General features: G+C 33.2%; 3 protein-coding genes across 4 annotated transcripts; all 3 read left to right on the plus strand.

Moving 5' to 3' along the window:
- The first annotated feature begins 2,373 nt into the window (after positions 1–2,373).
- LOC140860882 (uncharacterized) lies at positions 2,374–4,614 on the plus strand. The gene has a single exon (XM_073263886.1). It carries the CDS (start codon positions 2,374–2,376, stop codon positions 4,612–4,614), a length of 2,241 nt encoding a protein of 746 aa, XP_073119987.1.
- Positions 4,615–8,905: 4,291 nt separating this feature from the next.
- Positions 8,906–13,387, plus strand: LOC140865204 (2,3-bisphosphoglycerate-dependent phosphoglycerate mutase 1-like). 2 transcript variants are annotated; one of them, XM_073269766.1, is made up of 8 exons: positions 8,906–9,045; positions 9,570–9,840; positions 9,928–10,151; positions 10,661–10,779; positions 10,885–11,041; positions 11,146–11,247; positions 11,329–11,448; positions 13,027–13,387. In XM_073269766.1, exons 2-8 carry the CDS (start codon positions 9,594–9,596, stop codon positions 13,069–13,071), a joined length of 1,014 nt encoding a protein of 337 aa, XP_073125867.1. In that variant the 5' UTR covers positions 8,906–9,045; positions 9,570–9,593; the 3' UTR covers positions 13,072–13,387. The 2 variants fall into 2 exon arrangements, with proteins under 2 accessions (XP_073125867.1, XP_073125868.1); XM_073269767.1 differs by lacking the exon at positions 9,570–9,840.
- A 2,283-nt stretch (positions 13,388–15,670) lies between these two features.
- Positions 15,671–19,616, plus strand: LOC140860204 (type I inositol polyphosphate 5-phosphatase 5). Its single transcript, XM_073263081.1, has 10 exons — positions 15,671–15,764; positions 15,860–15,944; positions 16,087–16,164; positions 16,345–16,432; positions 16,532–16,636; positions 17,566–18,100; positions 18,389–18,582; positions 18,722–18,830; positions 19,018–19,166; positions 19,279–19,616. Exons 1-10 carry the CDS (start codon positions 15,681–15,683, stop codon positions 19,508–19,510), a joined length of 1,659 nt encoding a protein of 552 aa, XP_073119182.1. The 5' UTR covers positions 15,671–15,680; the 3' UTR covers positions 19,511–19,616.
- The last annotated feature ends 62 nt before the right edge of the window (positions 19,617–19,678 follow it).

The raw sequence follows: 19,678 nt of genomic DNA on the forward strand, positions 1-19,678 counted from the left end.
GATTTACCCTTCGCATGCCCCAATGAGCCTCTGACTCATGTGAAATGGGGTCCCCTTCGGGGTCAACCATTTTTTTTTATATGCTATCTCAGAATTGATGATCTTTTAATAAAAAAGTTTGGACAAAATTATTCAAAACAGCTCATAATCTATTGAAATATTTTGTTTGACAACTTATAAATTATGTAAAATAAATATATAATCGAACCTATTTTGTAAGATTATATTTTAATATTTTAAGGTATCGTTTGATACAAGTATAATTAGTACTTGTATTATTTATTCATCTATTAATTATTTATTTTACATCAATCAAATCATTAATCATTTATTTTACATCAATCAAATCATTGAATTTAAATTACTATATTACCCTTATAAATATTTATTCTTAAAAGGACAAAATGATAATTTATATTTTTAATACAAAATTCAATCAATCAAATCAAATAAACTATAATCTATCAATCAAATCAAATACTAAATTAACTAGCATTTTCTATTTATTTTATATTATATTATATTATCTATCCAAGTATTATTTATCCTATGCTCGAACCAAACGGTGCTCATGAAAGATAAAAGTATCCATATACACTTTTATCTTTATTATAATTATAATTATAATATAACTCTCAAAGTCAAATCACATAGATTCCATAAAATGTCCAAAGGTATTTATTGGTATTATTTTCAAGATCATGTTTTTAATTTCGGTTAAGCATAATTAAAAATTCTAATTATATAGCATAAAATAATATCAATTACGCAATTTTTAAAATAAGATTTTAAAAAATTACAATTTACAAACTCCTAAAATAATTGACTTCTCTCTAAAAAAACAAGAAGCTAAACTATAGTTTATCCTTCAATTTGATACAACTTGGGGTCTCGAACGCGACTTATATGACTCAAACTCGACTTATAAGAATAAAAATATGACAAAAACTTTTATGAAACGGTCTCAAAGGTCATTTTTTTTAGACGGGTCTCTTATATGAGTTATCCATTAAAAATATTACATTTTGTGTCAAAAATATTACTTATTATTATAAATATGGATAGAATTAACCCGTCTCACGGATGACACCATCTCATAGGAGTGTTACTCAAAAAATATATAGTTACTCGAGTTGATAATCAAAAAAATATATATATATATATATGTAACATACTTTTATTTTATTTTTATTTTACTAAAAACGCATGAAAGCCTCCCTCAAATTTGAATTATTTTATGCTACACTTGGAGTACTTCTACTCCATGATGTGGTTAAATATTAGTCATTGAATCATCCACACACATGTCAATTTCCATAAAAATACAAGAAACCTACATGGTTAGTTCGATGCTACCCGAGGTAATGCCCTGAGGTAGCGGGGCCGATCATGATTGGTTAAAATCAGTGAGCTCCACGTGGGATCCACTAATTTTGACTAATTATGGGGTTACACATCGCCGCCGGGTAAACCCTTTCGTAGATACTCCAACTCGATCAAATTAAGCTCGTTACGAGTTTGACTCACTCGCTCAGTACAGCGCGTGGGCAATTAAATTACTTCGAGCTTGCAAATTTTGAGATCGAAAGTTTCGAGCCACCAGTTGATGGCGACTGACGATGGGATTTAGATGGGCTGGTTAAAAACATATGATTACTTTGGGGAGTATTTAAAAAAAAAGGATGTTGACTTCTTTTTTTTTAAAAAAGGGAGTTGACTCAGGTAAATTAAAATTAAATCTAATAAGTTAATTAGTTAAACTAATTAACAATTCTAACAGTTTTATTCGATTCTTTCCCGCAATTTGCCCTATTTTATTTTCCCGCAAGAAAAACTTGGGGCTGTCATCTTCTTCATTTTTCTCTTCACGTGGCTGCTCCGATCCTTGAGCTGTGAAGAAGACCTAATCTATTTCAAACATTGTCTATATCCCATTCATCTGTATTTGAAGAAACTTATCTCAGTACAAGCGCAAGTTTTCTCCATTGTTGTTGAATGTAAGCGTTAATACGATTTAAGTCTTTTTTTTTCATTTAGCAAGTGTGGATTAAAAAATGATGTGTTGGAATAAGCTGAGTTTGATTTTATTGGTGATCTCGGAGAATTTTTTGGTCGACCCAAAGAGTTCTGGGACTGAGACTGAGAACTTTCTTTTGGTCGACCATAAACTCTATTGATAGACCATGCTAGACCATGGAAAATTTTTGTTATTTTTGGTAATTAAAATAGTCTTATTCTCATTATTTTTGTGAATTTTGTAGGTTATGCCTACGGTTATTGTTGTTCATTTCGATGGTCGATGGGAAGCGAGTGAAGATAACATATATAAATGGAATCCAGGGCCCAATTCAAAGTTTGCTGCTATTCCAGTAGATGGTGATTTTTTTTTTTCTTGAAAATTTAAATCGTGAACTATATAGAACTGGGAAAATAGAAGAGTCTGCCAACCTGAGGTTGAGTTACCTTCTAGAGTTGACGTGCAACATTCAACCGATCTATATCGATAATGACCAAGATTTGAAAGCATATCTGTATTTTGGTTGTCCCAAAACGAGGCCAGTGCTCAAAGTTGAAATTGAACATGTTGGTTTTTTGGATGTTTCTGATAACGTGCATGAAGTTGGTATTGATGAAGGCAATACTGATTATAACGATCAAACCTCTTATGATGATTATTTTGATTTGAATATTGTTTCTTTGGATCGTAATAATATCAGTGAGGCTTTTGATGAGGCAGATGTGGTTGCAAATAGTGAGGCAGTTGTGGTTGCAAATGTGGATATTGATAGCGAGACAATTGTGATTGCAAGTAATGAAGCAGTTGTGATTGCAAGAAATGAAGCAGATGTGGTTGAAAATGTGGATATTGATAGTGAGGCAATTGTGATTGCAAATAATGAGACAATTGTGATTGCAAGAAATGAGAAAGATGTGGTTGCAAATGTGGATATTGTTAACGACACATTTTCATTCACAGATGGTTCAAACTTATTTGTTGGTCAAGAATTTCCAAACAGAGATGCAGTAAAAAAGGTGTTAAGAAGGATCAGTTTGGAAGCATGTTTTGAATTTGAGACAGTAAAAAGTAGTCATATAGTGTATGATGTAAAATGTATAGTGGCTGATTGTAAGTGGAGAATCTGGACCTCAAAGATTAAAGATTCACATGCATTCTCCATTCTAACATATTGCAATACACACACTTATGATTTGACAGGGAGAAGTAAGAGAATACGCAGAGCTAGTTCGGCTGTTGTTCGTGATATGTTGGTGAATACTTTCCAAGGTAATCCAGTGTCAATAGCCCCGAAAGCAGTCATGGCGATGATACACAATAATATGAATGCTGATATATCATATTACAAGGCTTGGAGAGGGAAAGAACTAGCAGACAATATTTTGAAAGGTGATCCTACCAAAAGTTTTACTTTACTGCCTTGTTATTTACACATGGTTGAGAAGATGAATCGAGGAAGCATAACAGACATATGTGTTGACGAGAAAAATCGATTCAAGTATATGTTTTTTGCTTTTGGTGCATGTGTCAGGGGATATCGAAGCATGCGAAATGTTGTATTAATTGATGGCACATGGTTGAAGGGAAAATACAATGGTGTTTTACTTGTGGCATCCGCACAGGATGGAAATTATCACCAATATCCTGTGGCGTGGGGAATCGTCGATGTTGAGTCTACGTTTTCGTGGAGTTGGTTTTTGACGAAGTTGTTAGAAGTAGTACCAGACGAGGATGAACTGGTGATAATTTCAGACAGACATCAGGGAATAATTATTGCGGTTTCTAGTGTCTATAGAAATGCACATCATGGCCATTGTACGTGGCATTTATCCCAGAACTTGAAAATCAGGTGCAAAAAGAAGGGTGCAACGGAACTGTTTCTGCAAATTGCAAAAATTTATAAGCAAAACGAGTTTGATATTGCATACAGTGATTTTAGGAAGAGATATCCTGAGGCCGCACAGTTTTTGGACGAGAGAGATACACTTGATCGATGGACTCGAGCATATTGCCCAAATACCCGTTACAATATTATGACGACAAACGGGGTTGAATCGATCAATGCTCGACTACTTGAAGAGAGGAAGCTTCCTATTATTTCACTTTTAGATTCTTTGCAGAGACTGACATCATCTTGGTTTGTCCGCTATCGCAACGCATCAGTTGCAGCTAACACTAATCTGACCCCAACCATAGAGGGAATTCTTCGAAGCCGTTTCACTGATGCCCAGGGAATGCAAGTTTTTGAATTGGGCCGTCTTGAGTTTGATGTTCGGAGTGGTCGACATTCGGCCATTGTGGACCTGGAATCTAAAAGATGCACTTGCCGAGTTTTTGATATTGATAGAGTCCCATGTGCTCATGCCATTGCAGCCAGTTGGTTAGCGAAGATTGACTTATATCAATTGTGTTCAGAGTATTATTCTACGATGACATGGTGCATGGCTTACTCAGAGACTGTCTATCCCGTTCCCGAAGAAAGTGAATGGCCACGTAACATTAATTTTCCAGTGGTCCTACCTCCTTGTTTAGAGAAGAGAGTTGGTAGAAAAAAACAAAAGAGAATTCCTTCTATTGGTGAATTTAGCAAAAGGTAGAAGCGAGAGGATTGTATTCTTTTGCAAAAACATGTAAAACTATATCTCATAATCGTGAGTTAGTGTATTCGATTGTTAAAACATGTATTATTATATAATATACTCGTGAAATAAGTTGATTTTTGTGTTAAAATATGCATCATTATGTCTCGATTGTCTTGGTCCAGCAAGACAAATCTCCATGGTCTGTACCAAAAATGCCAATGGTCTGCCATGGTCTGCCATGGTCTACCATGGTCTGTATCAAAAAATGTCAATGGTCTAACATGGTCTGTCATGGTCTTCCAAAAAATTATCTATGGTCTACCATGGTCTATCTAATCTCCATGGTCTGTACCAAAAAATGTCAATGGCCTAACATGGTCTGTCATGGTCTACCAAAAAATTATCTATGGTCTACCGTGGTCTACCTAATCTCCATGGTCTGTACCAAAAATTCCAATGGTCTGCCATGGTCTACCATGGTCTGCCATGGTCTACCATGGTCTGTATCAAAAAAATTCAATGGTCTAACATGGTCTGTCATGGTCTACCAAAAAATTATCTATGGTCTACCATGGTCTGTATCAAAAAATGTCAATGGTCTAACATGGTCTGTCATTTTCTACCAAAAAATCATTTGATTTCTATATCAAAATATGTATAATTATCTAACAATAATCGTGAAATTAATGGATTCATATATTAAAATATGTATAATAACATAACATAATCATTAAATCAGTTGATTTCTATTTCAAAATATGTATAATTATCTAACATAATCGTGAAATTAATTGATTTATATATTAAAATATGTATAATAACATAACATAATCATTAAATCAGTTGATTTCTATATCAAAATATGTATAATTATCTAACATAATCGTGAAATTAATGGATTCATATATTAAAATATGTATAATAACATAACATAATCATTAAATCAGTTGATTTCTATTTCAAAATATGTATAATTATCTAACATAATCGTGAAATTAATGGATTCATATATTAAAATATGTATAATAACATAACATAATCATTAAATCAGTTGATTTTTATTTCAAAATATGTATAATTATCTAACATAATCGTGAAATTAATTGATTCATATATTAAAATATGTATAATAACATAACATAATCATTAAATCAGTTGATTTCTATATCAAAATATGTATAATTATCTAACATAATCGTGAAATTAATGGATTCATATATTAAAATATGTATAATAACATAACATAATCATTAAATCAGTTGATTTTTATTTCAAAATATGTATAATTATCTAACATAATCGTGAAATTAATGGATTCATATATTAAAATATGTATAATAACATAACATAATCATTAAATCAGTTGATTTCTATATCAAAATATGTATAATTATCTAACATAATCGTGAAATTAATGGATTCATATATTAAAATATGTATAATAACATAACATAATCATTAAATCAGTTGATTTCTATTTCAAAATATGTATAATTATCTAACATAATCGTGAAATTAATTGATTCATATATTAAAATATGTATAATAACATAACATAATCATTAAATCAGTTGATTTCTATATCAAAATATGTATAATTATCTAACATAATCGTGAAATTAATGGATTCATATATTAAAATATGTATAATAACATAACATAATCATTAAATCAGTTGATTTCTATTTCAAAATATGTATATTTATCTAACATAATCGTGAAATTAATTGATTCATATATTAAAATATGTATAATAACATAACATAATCATTAAATCAGTTGATTTCTATATCAAAATATGTATAATTATCTAACATAATCGTGAAATTAATGGATTCATATCCTATATCAAAATATGTATGATTATATAACATAATCGTGATATGTTATGAATTCATATATTAAAATATGTATAATAACATAACATAATCTTCGTAGTCTACCAAAAAATTTTCACGGTCTAACAAAAACTTTTCATGGTCTACCAAAAAATTTCTATGGTCTACCAAAAAATTTTCATGGTCTACCAAAAACTTTTCATGGTCAACCAAAAAATTTCTATGGTCTACCGTGTTCTACCAAATAATTTTCATGGTCTATCAAAAACTTTTCATGGTCTACCAAAAACTTTTCATGGTCTACCAAAAGTGGACTCGTGGACCTGTACGAATTAGAGAACTGGTGCTGGAGCTGGATCTAGTGGCTTCAGCAGAAGAGGTGCTAGAGCTGGATCTAGTGACTTCAATAGAAGGGGTGTGCTGGACTAGGGGAGACTCCACATCATTCTCGAGACGGTGCTGACTACATATAACAGTCTGACCCTGACTCCACAGCTCTAGTACCCGAGTGGTGACAACATCTGGTGCAGAATCAACAAATACACCGGTCGTATAATACGATGACACGAGCTCCTCAGGAATAGGAGTCAAACATCCAACACAATCCTATATTAATTTAATCTCGTATCAAATAAATTAAAAATTTATTACAAGAGTTATTATATCAAATTAATTCATATTACTTACATGTATATCACAGGCACCAAAGGCTGCACAAACATCAACATCAGACGGGGCACGGTTTATTGGACCACGTGTTAGTTATCCACTGAAACATCCTGGGCAACATCAAACCGTCCACCACATCTCTTCTCTTGGCAAACTTTTCTCCCACACTAGGATAATATTCATAAGCAAGTATCTGTAACATAAATTTCAAGCAATGTTAACAAAGTCACTTTAAAATTTAAAATAAAAAAAAATGATATACCTGCAGAGGAAGCACAAAACCACTGAGAAAAAAACTGCCATCAACTTCTTTACAACCATGTGTCTCGCTAAGGGAAGTATATTTCCCTGAAAGGTCCTTTTTCAAAGATTTAACGGCATCCCGATAGGCTATTCTACCCCAAGGATAACTATTAAATCTATCCAAATCTTCTATAAGCCTTAACCATCTGAGATCAATCTTCATGCTCTTTTTCCTACTTCCCCCCCCACCGAGCACAGCACAATAAAAATAAAGACTAGTTATCTTCAACTTTTCCACATCCATTCCCTCGGTCTCATTCTGCCCTACGGCTTTGATCTTTGCCTCCAAATCACTGAGAAAAATCTGAGACTTACCAACAAAATGTCTGGATGCAAAGACATCTTCCTCTGGTAAATCTATCGGCTCTATACCGCAATCGAGATTGGTTATTAAACAATACTCTAACATAGAAAATCTTACCCGCCTCTTGCGCACAACCATCCAAAAATCATCACTGTTATTATCAAATATCTGCCTACTCATTAGATACCAAATAATTTGACCGGAAACATTAAAATCTCGGTAATACTTAACGAGATTACCAAATGAAAAGTGCTCAAAAAACGTCGTTCTCTCATTGTTGTTTAGATAGTTATGAATCTTCTCCGACGTCTCTTTATACCTCGACTCCATAGTCAATTTGACACGAAAAATTACATCCTTACCTAATTTTGTTGGCAAATGCACCTGCAAAATTCAAAAATATATGCTTTAGAATAATTAAAAAAACAAATATTAGATGAGTAGACCTAGAGAGCAATAAGCACTTGGGTCAGACCCAAGCTTGGGTCTGCCAAGCAGACCCAAGCTTGGGCTACCAAGCAAAGCACTTGGCAGACCCAAAGCGTTTTGCTTGGCAGACCCAAGCTTGGGTCTGCCAAGCAATGCGGGTCTGCCAAGCACAAGTGCTTTGCTTGGCAGACCCAAAGAGCACTTGTGCTTGGCAGACCTAAGCTTTGGGTCTGCCAAGCTTTGGGTCTGCCAAGCACAAGGGATCTGGTTCGACCCAGAGCTCTGGGTTTACCCAAAGCTTTGGGTCGACCCAAGCTTGGGTTGACCCTTAGCTTGGGTTGACCCAGGCATGGGGCGTTTTATCGAGACTCACGCTTGGGTCGACCAAGGGTTCACGTTTGATTAAATTCACAGACGATGAGTTTTGAAAAATACATTTAAGAAGAAACGTTACCACTGTGTTGTCAGCCATTTGTCTCGCTTTGTTGCCAAGATTTGTCTCGCTTTGAGAAGATGAAGAGTGCATAGAATTTTTGAGTTTAATGGAAGATTTTGTTTGATAAAGAAAGAGATTGAGAAATAAAAAATAATTTGAATGAAGAAGAAAGAGATGAAGAAGAAAGAGAGAAAAGATAATCACGTCGCCCGTTTAAGAATAGATTTATTATTGATTTAGAATTATAATAATAACATAGAAGGATATATAAGTAATTTTAAACATGAATCCTTATTTTAAAAAATAAGTTAGAAATGAATCTTCTTCTCCCTAAATTTCCCGGATTTAGGCTGCATAGATTTCATAAATTGATTCATGATGCGGCGGTGCCACCTTCTTGCCCGAACTGCCAGTCGGTCCGGTGACCACTTCGATTTGATCGCGATTTCTAACGTTATATTAATCCGGTAAACTTTGTTTTCGCTGTTGATCCACCTACTTTACGCTTGTTTGATTGTTTTTGTTTAGTTTTACAACTTGATTCTCTCAATTTATGAATTTGGTTTCCTTTGAAGCTGATTATTTTTCTCTTTTAAAACATATCGAATGTAATTCAATATCTTCTACTTGCATGAATCATGTTTTCTCCAATTCGCTCCTCTCCTGATGGCAATCTGAGTTATTGTTCCGTTAGATTCATCGGCGTTTGTGGGTTTGAACCATGTGATTATTTGTTACGAGGAAAGGCTTACTAGGAATTACTTATGCAGTTATGCATTCTTAATCACCCGCCATGAGTTAACCTGTTTATAATGAAGTTGAGTGAAATGTATTTGTGATTATTACGTGAGTGATCCAGAGTATTCAAGAAAATGATCCTTTTGTTCCGTCTTTATCATTAATTTTACATAAATGGTTCAGAAGTATTCAAGAAAAGGATCCGCCTTTCTGTCTTGATCCGTATTTAATCTGAACATTTTGTTGTTTTAAGGTACATTTGAATTATATTATAAGAATGAGTAGTCCTGCTCTTCCTCAAATCTTAAATGCCCGTTGGATTGTTCCAAATGGCGGTGAACTGTATTCTAGTGAGAGATTTCAATGCTTCTTTACTGGATGCAAGAAGCATCAAAGGAATTACAACTCTAGCTGCTTCAGAATGTGCATAAATAATGCATCTTTATCCCGTTCAGCATATGTACATCCCATACTGTCTTCATCCTGCACTTCCCGTGATGCTAATGCTTCTCAGACGAAAAAGAGTAACTACACTCAGAATCATGTTTCAAATTTTGTGCGTGTTCTTCATTTATCATGCATAATTCCTATGCATTAATATACATTTGCAGATGAATCTACTTTGATTCTGTTAAGACATGGACAATCAATGTGGAATGAAAAGAACCTGTTCACTGGTTGTGTAGACGTGCCATTAACAAATAAAGGAGTAGAAGAAGCAATTGAAGCTGGGAAAAGAATTAGCACCTTACCTTTGGACATCATCTATACATCGACTCTGATACGTTCTCAGATGACAGCTATGCTTGCTTTGACACAACATTGCTGCATGAAGGTTCTTCAAATTTGGATTTTTTGTTTACATAATGTTACAGCATCTTGAGCATTTTACCGCTTTGCTTGGACATGAATTAATTTTGAAATTTGTGTTCAGCGCTGATTGTCAAATATATGTACCTCCTCTGAATGATCTTAGAATTTTTCACTTGAACACTACCATTGTATCTTGGGTTAGATGAAGCTTTCTAAGAAATTTATCCAGGGATACTCTATTGAGCAATACTTAATTATTACTCTTTCAGCATATTGAACGAGTTAAATCACACTAGTTTCTTTACATAGAAATCCTTAAATAGGTCAAACTATTACTACCACATCGTTTGTTGTTTCTCAAACATGACGTTGCAGTTGCTTTCATGTACAATGGGAACAAGAACCGTTTTCATTAAAGAGACCTGTGTATTATTGTGGTGAAACCTACTCGAAATCTTTTAGGTGCCTATAGTTATGCATTGTGAAATAGACCTGTGTATTATTGAGGTGAACCTACTCAAAATGATTTAGGTGCCAATAGTGATGCATTGTGAAACTGAACAAGCAAGGACATGGACTCAAATTTACAGTGAAGGCACCAAGAAGCAATCTATTCCTGTGGTTAAGGCGTGGCAACTAAATGAAAGAATGTAATTTCATTCCTGAAATTCAGTTATTCTAAATGTCATTCAATTTTTTCGCTTTTTAATTTTAGCAGAGCAGTGTAGGGCATAACATTATGATTATGTTTATAGGTATGGAGATCTACAGGGTTTTAATAAGCAGGAAACAGCTGAAAGATATGGTAGTGAGCAGGTTTATAAATGGCGTAGAAGTTATCATGTCCGTCCACCAAATGGTGAGAGCTTGGAAATGTGCTTGGGAAGAGCAGTTTCTTTTTTCAAAGAGCATGTAAGTGTGATGCTTATAATTCTTCAACGACCTATAACTCTGCACTCTGACTGTTCTCATCGTGTGGGGATTTGAGTTGATACATGAAAATGATGATTTTGCAGATTGAGCCTCAGCTTTTGAGTGGAAGGCATGTGATGGTTGTAGCTCATGCAAATTCACTGAGGTCCATAATAATGTATCTTGATAAACTGACTTCCGAAGAGGTAACTAGCACTTTTGTACTTGTACTAGGTATTCGATGCTATTTGGCCGGTTTATTTTTTTCAACCGTTTCTTATTGACAGGTTATTAATTTAGAGCTCTCAACTGGTGTACCTATGCTCTACATGTACAAGGAAGGAAACTTCATTCGGAGAGGAAGCATCATTGGAACTAGTGAGGCTGGTGTTTATGCTTATTCAGAGGTACTCCCTTTCTGATTGAAGTAAACAACACATGTAATTCTCTTAATAGCTCAATAATTGTTGAAAATTACTCCCATGCTCAACTTGATTTGATCGAATATTAGTATTAAATAGACGAGGGATTACTTACTGACTATGTAAATCTGGTGTAACCTCAATTTGATAGTATTGAGACCATATAAATTCTATCAATTGAAAGAGCTTTTAGTTAATCTATGAATTAATTTATTATATAATAGATTGAATTCACGATTCTATAAAATGTATATTTTATTAATCAAAACCTAAAATGTATTCTACTAATCAGATCCAGTAAAAAATGTTATACAATTATGAGAAATAATTGTAAATACACCACAAGGATGGATAGAATTCGACATTTCAAAGTTCGTTCTGTGGAATTTTTTTTATCAAATAACTTAAATGGCTCTCTAGGACGGTTTTGCTATCACCTATGGTTTACTCTTAAACCATGTCGTTGAATTTTTAAAATAACCGTAGCAGAAGTCAGCGACAGTGTTAAAGATGATCGTCACTGACTTTAGCGCCAGTTTAGTTAAAAGATGTCAGCGATGGTGTTTAAAGATAACAGAAGCAGAGCCTCGACGGTATGGACTAAAACCGTTGCTGGTCGCAGAGACATAAAATTTTACACACGGCAAAATTTTCGCTAAACCACTGTTTTTTGTAGTGTCTAGATGGGGAAGTTATTTAAGAACTTGAGGCAATAAACAGAGATTCAGGTTATCGCTACAAAATGGATGTGAAATATCTTTGTATTATCCTAGTGAAAATAAATGCTAGTCAAGGGGTTTCAAATTTAGAAGAAATCATTGTCAGCATCACAAATAATCCTACTGACGTTGAAGCTAATTTTATGATTGGTACATTGGAATGGAATAAGGATGACACCATAGTTTTAGGGTCTGTTATTCTCAAGAAAGCAATCAAAACATCAACAATGCTTAGTATTTTCTAATTACAATTTGATAAATTAACTCTCAAACTTCTGGACGCAATGAGAAAACTCAAAGATGAGATTGAATTACACCCAAAAAAAATGAAAAATAGATTCATATTTTAAGAAAAAAATTTTATTTATTAAATTTTAGAATTTTAGCAAATTATTAATTTGTGATATGAACGGTACCATAGAGTTGCATAATGCTATTCAGAAAACTTATTATGATATTAATCTATTAAAATTATTATTTTATCTTTTAGTTCAAAGTTGGGAGGGGGAAAAATTATGATCTGATAGAGGTTAATAATTCTTGAGTATCCTCCATATGAAATTTTTAGAAGCTCTGGTCATCAATTTTCTGAAATGAGTTGAGATGAACTAAACAGGCCCAGCAGCTAATGGATTAGGAAAACACTATAGAACCTGCTATGAAAATTGGCAGAATAGAATCGAAATAGTGAAACTTTGAGATATTAGCTTTACAAGAGTGTATTTCTCTCCTGGTTATCTGGTTCTGTAAGGACTTTTGATCATATATACGAATTCAATACGCATATCAGTCAATATCTATACAGATGAGTCGGCATTGATCAAATTTATTTATTCTGCTGCAGAGCCTGGCAATTTATAAGCAAACGTTAGGTGAAACAACACAATGAAGAGTGGAAGCTGGTTGAAATATTCTGCTCGAGTGAATCTCAAGTTGCATATACCGATGATGCCTGGACATATTCTCAGCCTGATACGTTCAGTGCAACTTGTTCAAACACGAGATGAACTGATAGGATCATTCTATAGGCCAGTTTGAAGGCATAAATACATGAAGCTTGTTATTATTGTAGAATTTGTCTGATAATATGAAATGTTTGAGTCATGATATTTATATTTACTCGAATTAAATTCATGTGAAGAAACTAATTATTACCCGGAGTTCTCCGGCTGTTACATTGAAATCCCTTTTTTTTGGTTCTTCGATATTGAATGTTCATCAAACGTTGTATTATTGTTTCTCGCTCGCGCTATTAATTTAAATTGACTTGTGCTTAATTGTAAGTAGAAGATTATAATGTTAATTAAAATCCTAGGTTGTCTTTTTAGCAGATCTTTTAGCATTTATTGTTTGTGTATTGTACAGTATTTGTTTATTCTTATGTTGTTCAGATATTTTTTTTGATGATAAAGCGTGATATCTTATTAAACCAAACACTCTTTTCAGAATCGAATCGGACTGGTCGAACCGGTTCGGAACTTCACCAATAACCAAAAAACCGGTGCAATCGGTTAGAACCGGTCAAGAACCGGTTGGGCCGGTCAAGAACCAAAAAACCGGTTGGAACCGGTTGAATCGGTTTTTCGAATTTTTTTATTTTTTTTTAAAATTTAAATTTTTTTATTTTTAAAATTTAAATTTAATATTTTTTTATATATATTCATGATTATTTGGAATTTGTATTTCATTAAAAAATTATTTTAATAATTATTGGTTTTTATAAAATTAAATAATTCTTTATTTAAGTAATTTAGAACTATAATTGATATTTTGAATATATTTACATATTTATTTAGCTTTCAAATTATGATAAATATATATATTTGTCTATTTATATATATTTTTTAGTTTTTAAAATTCAAAATATATTATTTATTATATTATATTATATTATATAAACGGTTTTCCGGTTCAACAGTCCGGTTAAAACGGTCCGATCGGTTGGATTGTTTCTTTTAAGTAGATCGGTTCGATCACCGATCCGGTTATAAAAACACTGAAACCAAATTCAAATCGCTCGATACAAGCAAGAAAGAAAATTGTTTCTATTCTGTTTATCTTACTCCCTCCATCCCAATTATATTGTCCACATTTGATTTTTTATTTGTCCCAAATATATAGTCATACATCATATTTAGTAATACTTTTTTACACTTCTTTACTAATATATCCCTATTAACTACAACTTGAAAATTGTGCAATCATTTTTAATACATTAAATATGGATAAATAGAAAGTTTATATAAAATTTACTTTCCCAATAAATTTTTCTTAATTCGTGTGAAAACTAAAACAAGACAACATATATGGAACGAATGGAGTATTATAATTTCAAAATGTTTGTACATTTTGTTTCAAAATAAAAACAACATTTTATGTGTAACAGCTTGTAGCTTTCATCGCAACGTACTCTCGTATCCAACTTTTTTTTTTTTTTTTTTTTTGTCTTTGCTAGAAATGACTGCAAACTACATTTTGATTAATATTTGTTCTAAAAATATCCATATACAAGTTGTAAACACGACGAGGCATCAAATTGAATCAAATAGGTAGTTTAAAATATATATATATATATATATATATATATATTGATTGTGAATAATTGAGAAGAGGGTGGGTGGCTGGGGGGGGGGGGGGGGGGGGGAGGGTGGGAAGAATATATAAGGTGCATGTTTCGTAAATAATTTATTCTATACTAGTTTTTTTAAATAAAATACAAAAAATACTTTAATCGGAGTATTTGCCAAAAGATAGAGTTTGATGATGTGTGTGGATATAATAATAATAATGGATCAGACAAAAAATATTATAGTTAAAGATAGTTCATATAATTTTTTTATTTATTTAATGAAAATACTAGAATCATTTTGAAGAATCTGAATCTGCAAGGGACCAAGCTTTTGGATTGAATTAAACTGAACAAAAGTCGAGCCAGTTTTTTTTGTAGAATATAGGTATAGAAACATTTTATGGTATAAAATAAAATTTAATTTATCGAAAAAAGAAGTCAGTACATAAAGGTGACACTGGACAGCGTGAATTCTCCATTCCCCGAAAGACTTGGCGGCAATTTCTGATCATATTCAACCAAAAAATAACTAAATTTTCCGCAAAAAAATTAGTATTTCGAGAATGGGATAATCCATGTTTTTTCACGAAGAAAACAAAAAGTCAACACAAAAATCGATAAAAGAACCCAAAAATTCATAACATTTATATTCACAATCTTGATTAATTAAACAATTAAGGCACGGTCTCTTTTCTTGACAATTAATACGATTCACTAGAATTCTATTCTACATTGGAAATCCACGAAAGGAAAATATAAATATACATTGCATTAATTATGAGTTGTACATTAGTATTATTAGTTATTATATTATATTATATTATGAAAATATGCAAATTTAGTAAAAGATTATATTGTGAAAATATGGAAATTTAGATAAAAGATTGAACGTCTTTGAATCCTGCAAATTGTTAGAAGAGTCTGATTTCATGGCTACGGCCACCTGCAGCTGTTCCAGCAATCCCACGACCACCCCAGATAATAATTCTATCAAATGCGACAAGAAAAAGAAGGTATATTAATAATATTTTTTTTCTCATCGATTTCTTGAATATATAATCTTATGTTTCATTTATTAGTTAATAATGTCAATAATTTCTTGATGAAGTCTATCATTCCAAAGATTTTTGGTTCGAGAGAAAGCAGAGAGGGTTCAGAAGAGGACATTGTTCCATCGGATGGAAATGAAACTGGTAAACTATTTCATTTTTTTCCCTAGAAAATTTATGATGATGAAATAAATATATTCAAACGTTACATAAATGGGATTATTTCCCCGAAATAAAAAAATGAACATTTTTTAAATATTTTTTTGGTTGTTTGGGGAATATATAGATTTGGATAAAAAGATCATTACATCAAGAAAGAAAGCTTTCTTGGAGACGTCAAGTTCCACAAGGCAAGGTTTTCAAGGTAAGAATCGTTAGCATTATGGCAAACATATATATAATATATACAATATAATGTATATTATATGTATTTGTATGCATTTTTGGTTGGTGGCCTAACAAGAGACTAAGAATTAATTGCATTGATTTTTGCTATATATTTTGAGCAGTTTTTGTGTGTGTATGTATATGTGTGCACTCTCAGGAAGGCGCGGTGCCGGGATCGAAGGCCTGAACATGTCATGGTATGATGATCTAGCAATGGAAGAACCTACTGTAATTCAAGACATTCGGTATATATATATAAATTACTGCAAGTGATCATACAATATTGTTTTCAGAAATTTTTTGATATATCCAGTCTGCTATATATATATATCGAAAAACCGTAGGGTTTTCGCGGCGACATGGAATGTTGGGGGGAAGACTCCAAACCCCGAACTCAATCTTGAGGATTTCTTGCAGTTGGAGGGTTCTTCAGACATATACGTGCTCGGGTACGCCCGCGAATTTTGCTTTTGTGTACTCAACTCAAAAATATATATACTAGAATGACTAGTAAATTTATAATGAGCTAGCTAGCACATGAGCATATGAAAAATCTTGCAAGTCTGGGTGATTTTAAATGTTAGGATTTAATGTTGTATGAAATGTAACCATTGTTATCAAAAGATGGAGTAGAAAACACAATAGAAAGTGTAGAGATCATCTGTTTCAAATGTTATTTTAGTATTTAAAAGTCTCTCCCTGGATTAAAGATATCACTTTGTGCAAGGATAAATAGTTTCAACAGCCAATCTTGAAATGCATGGCTTTTTTTTTTTTTTTTTATATTAAAATAAAATAAAATTCACATTGGGTAAATATGAGGAAATTTAGCTATTTAATTTTTTTTTGTGTTTAACCGACATTTTGATCTATGATTCAATGTCTTAATTAAGTATGGTTCTACGTTTAGAAGATTATAATTAAAAAAAATTGCTTAACCTGCAGAGTTATATATTTCTGACCCACCCAACCAACTTTGTTTTTTTCCAAGAAAATAGCTAAATTTTAGGGAAATAATTTTTTTTTCTCCGCTAACTTATTCAATGTTGGGTTTTGGTTATCTAAATTTTCAAATTTTGATTTTGATACACTAACTATTGATTTTCTCATATTTTGGTCTACTTGCTGATGTCGGAAAACATCCATGAAATCTTTTAACTTATCATATGTCGAGTCAGGGAAATAACTAAAATTTTAAAGTTAATATACCAAAATCAAACTTGGATATTTAAAGGATCAGAACCCAAAAATGGGACACGTTAATCCGTGTAATTTATGTATCCTTATCAGATATATGACCCTAGCTAGCTAGCTTGCTTGCTTACTTTATTTTATGGAACTTCGAGGAGTGAGTTTTCTACTAGTGTTGTATTTTCAGGTTTCAAGAAATTGTTCCACTAAGCCCTGGAAATGTACTAGTAATAGAAGACAATGAACCAGTATCAAAATGGCTTGCACTTATAAGCCATGCACTCAATAAACAATACCATGAATCTGCCTACTACTCTTCAGATTCAAGCACAAACTCCAAACACTCGAAAGCCGAATCGAAATCCAATCTCTTTAGCAAGCCATCTTTGAAAGCGCTCAGCAAGAATTTGAGGGCAGATAATAATTTCGTAAAGAGATGCAACTGTTCATGGGATCCCGCGGTTTTGAATTGGAGGCGAGCTATAAAGCTTAGCGATCCAGCTTGTGCGTCGGAACCCTACGTGCATGATCCGAATGCAGATGAATTCCTTTCAACAGCTGAAAGTTCCATGCTTAAAAGATTCAAGTATCAAGTGGTGGCTAGCAAGCAGATGGTGGGGCTCTTCGTTTCGATCTGGGCGCGAAAACAGTTGTTGAAGGATATTGGTCATGTAAGAATTTCTTGTGTTGGAAGAGGAATCCTGGGCTATCTGGGAAACAAGGTGATATAAATATAACATCCCTATCCCTTTATTCATGTATATATTGATCTCAACTACCTTGTTCAATTTTCTTTTCATATATCCCTTTATTCATGTATATATTGATCTCAACTACCCTGTTCAATTTTCTTTTCATATACTAAATTTTAATTTCCAACTATTTTTATCCTATTGTTGATCGAAAATGTTGATGTGACATAGGGTGAAGTGATATTGAAAATTGCTGAATTATCAGATATCATGCAATTGGAAGAGTTTCAACCTATGTATATATATATCTTTTGGCAGGGCTGTATATCTATAAGCATGACATTGCACCAGACAAGCTTTTGCTTCGTGTGCAGTCATTTGGCTTCCGGAGAGAAGGAAGGAGACGAGCTGAGAAGAAACGCCGACGTAGCTGAGATCTTGAAGTCCACACAATTTTCCAGGATTTGCAAATCCCCCATTCGTCGAATGCCCGAAAGAATCATCGGTCACGAGTAAGCATTACGTCATGCATATGCTATCGTTTCAAGAGCTCGAGTATACGTTCAAATGTCTATTTTTCGATGAGCAAATAGGACGTAATGTTACATGGAAACGCAACAAATGAACTGGTAATTTGTCACATGTTTTCAGCCGTATGATCTGGCTAGGGGACTTGAACTATAGAGTGGGTTTGAGCTATGAAGAGACGAGGCTCCTGTTAGAGGGCAATGATTGGGACTCACTCCTGGAGAAAGATCAGGTGCTCTTATCACAGTTCTTGGTTCTTGATTGCTTTAAAACTCTTAACCAAATTATTTAAAAATATGAATCTTTTTGCGGCGAATTATCCTAATTTGACAGCAATCTTGAGGAATTATACATGGTTTTCATGACTAATAATCAATTACATATACCTCCTACTAATTGAATGGATGATACATACACAGCTGAATATGGAAAGAGGAAGTGGACGAGTGTTCAGTGGGTGGAATGAAGGTAAAATCTCATTTGCACCCACTTATAAATACTCCCACAACTCAGATTCATACACAGGAGAGACTGTCAAATCCAAGAAGAAGCGAAGAACCCCGGCATGGTATGAACATATAATCCAAAACCTTTGTTTATTATGATCAATCATTCGATTGATTCCAGTCGTAGAACGTAAGAGGGTCATGTGAATGCTAATGCATTTTCATGGATTTCAGGTGTGACAGAATTTTATGGCGTGGAAGTGGCATAGAACAACTGTCTTATGTACGAGGAGAGTCGAGATTTTCTGATCATAGGCCAGTTTGCGCTGTGTTTGCTGTGGAAGTGGAGACCAAGATTAACAGAAACAGTATTTCGAAATTATTGAGAAAAGGTTATTCCTGCACAGCCACAAACTTAGAATATGAAGACTGCATACCCCAAAGGCATAGCTTTTATGAGTTTTAGTTGCAGTATTCTTATTTATGACAATGATCACAAACATAGAACCATCAGGCCTAGCAACTAGCAAGTAGCATCAGACAGCCGAGACTTCTGTATCAAACTTCTAGTGACCGAGTAACTTCTTGATGTAATCGAAAATTTCACGGTTCCAGATATCGGGTTTACAATTTC

This window comes from Henckelia pumila, chromosome 4 (genome assembly GCF_033568475.1).
Source record: "Henckelia pumila isolate YLH828 chromosome 4, ASM3356847v2, whole genome shotgun sequence".
NCBI classification, from domain to species: Eukaryota; Viridiplantae; Streptophyta; class Magnoliopsida; order Lamiales; family Gesneriaceae; genus Henckelia; species Henckelia pumila.

Bases quoted from the DNA above. Each gene is read 5' to 3' on its own strand.
- LOC140865204 (XM_073269766.1), top strand. From the start codon at position 9,594: ATGAGTAGTCCTGCTCTTCCTCAAATCTTAAATGCCCGTTGGATTGTT. The intron at 9,841-9,927 runs GTAACTACACTC...ATACATTTGCAG, and splicing joins TGCTTCTCAGACGAAAAAGA to ATGAATCTACTTTGATTCTG. The intron at 10,152-10,660 runs GTTCTTCAAATT...AAAATGATTTAG, and splicing joins CACAACATTGCTGCATGAAG to GTGCCAATAGTGATGCATTG.
- LOC140860882 (XM_073263886.1), top strand. From the start codon at position 2,374: ATGGTGATTTTTTTTTTTCTTGAAAATTTAAATCGTGAACTATATAGA.
- LOC140860204 (XM_073263081.1), top strand. From the start codon at position 15,681: ATGGCTACGGCCACCTGCAGCTGTTCCAGCAATCCCACGACCACCCCA. The intron at 15,945-16,086 runs GTAAACTATTTC...GGGAATATATAG, and splicing joins ATCGGATGGAAATGAAACTG to ATTTGGATAAAAAGATCATT. The intron at 18,831-19,017 runs GTGCTCTTATCA...ATACATACACAG, and splicing joins CACTCCTGGAGAAAGATCAG to CTGAATATGGAAAGAGGAAG.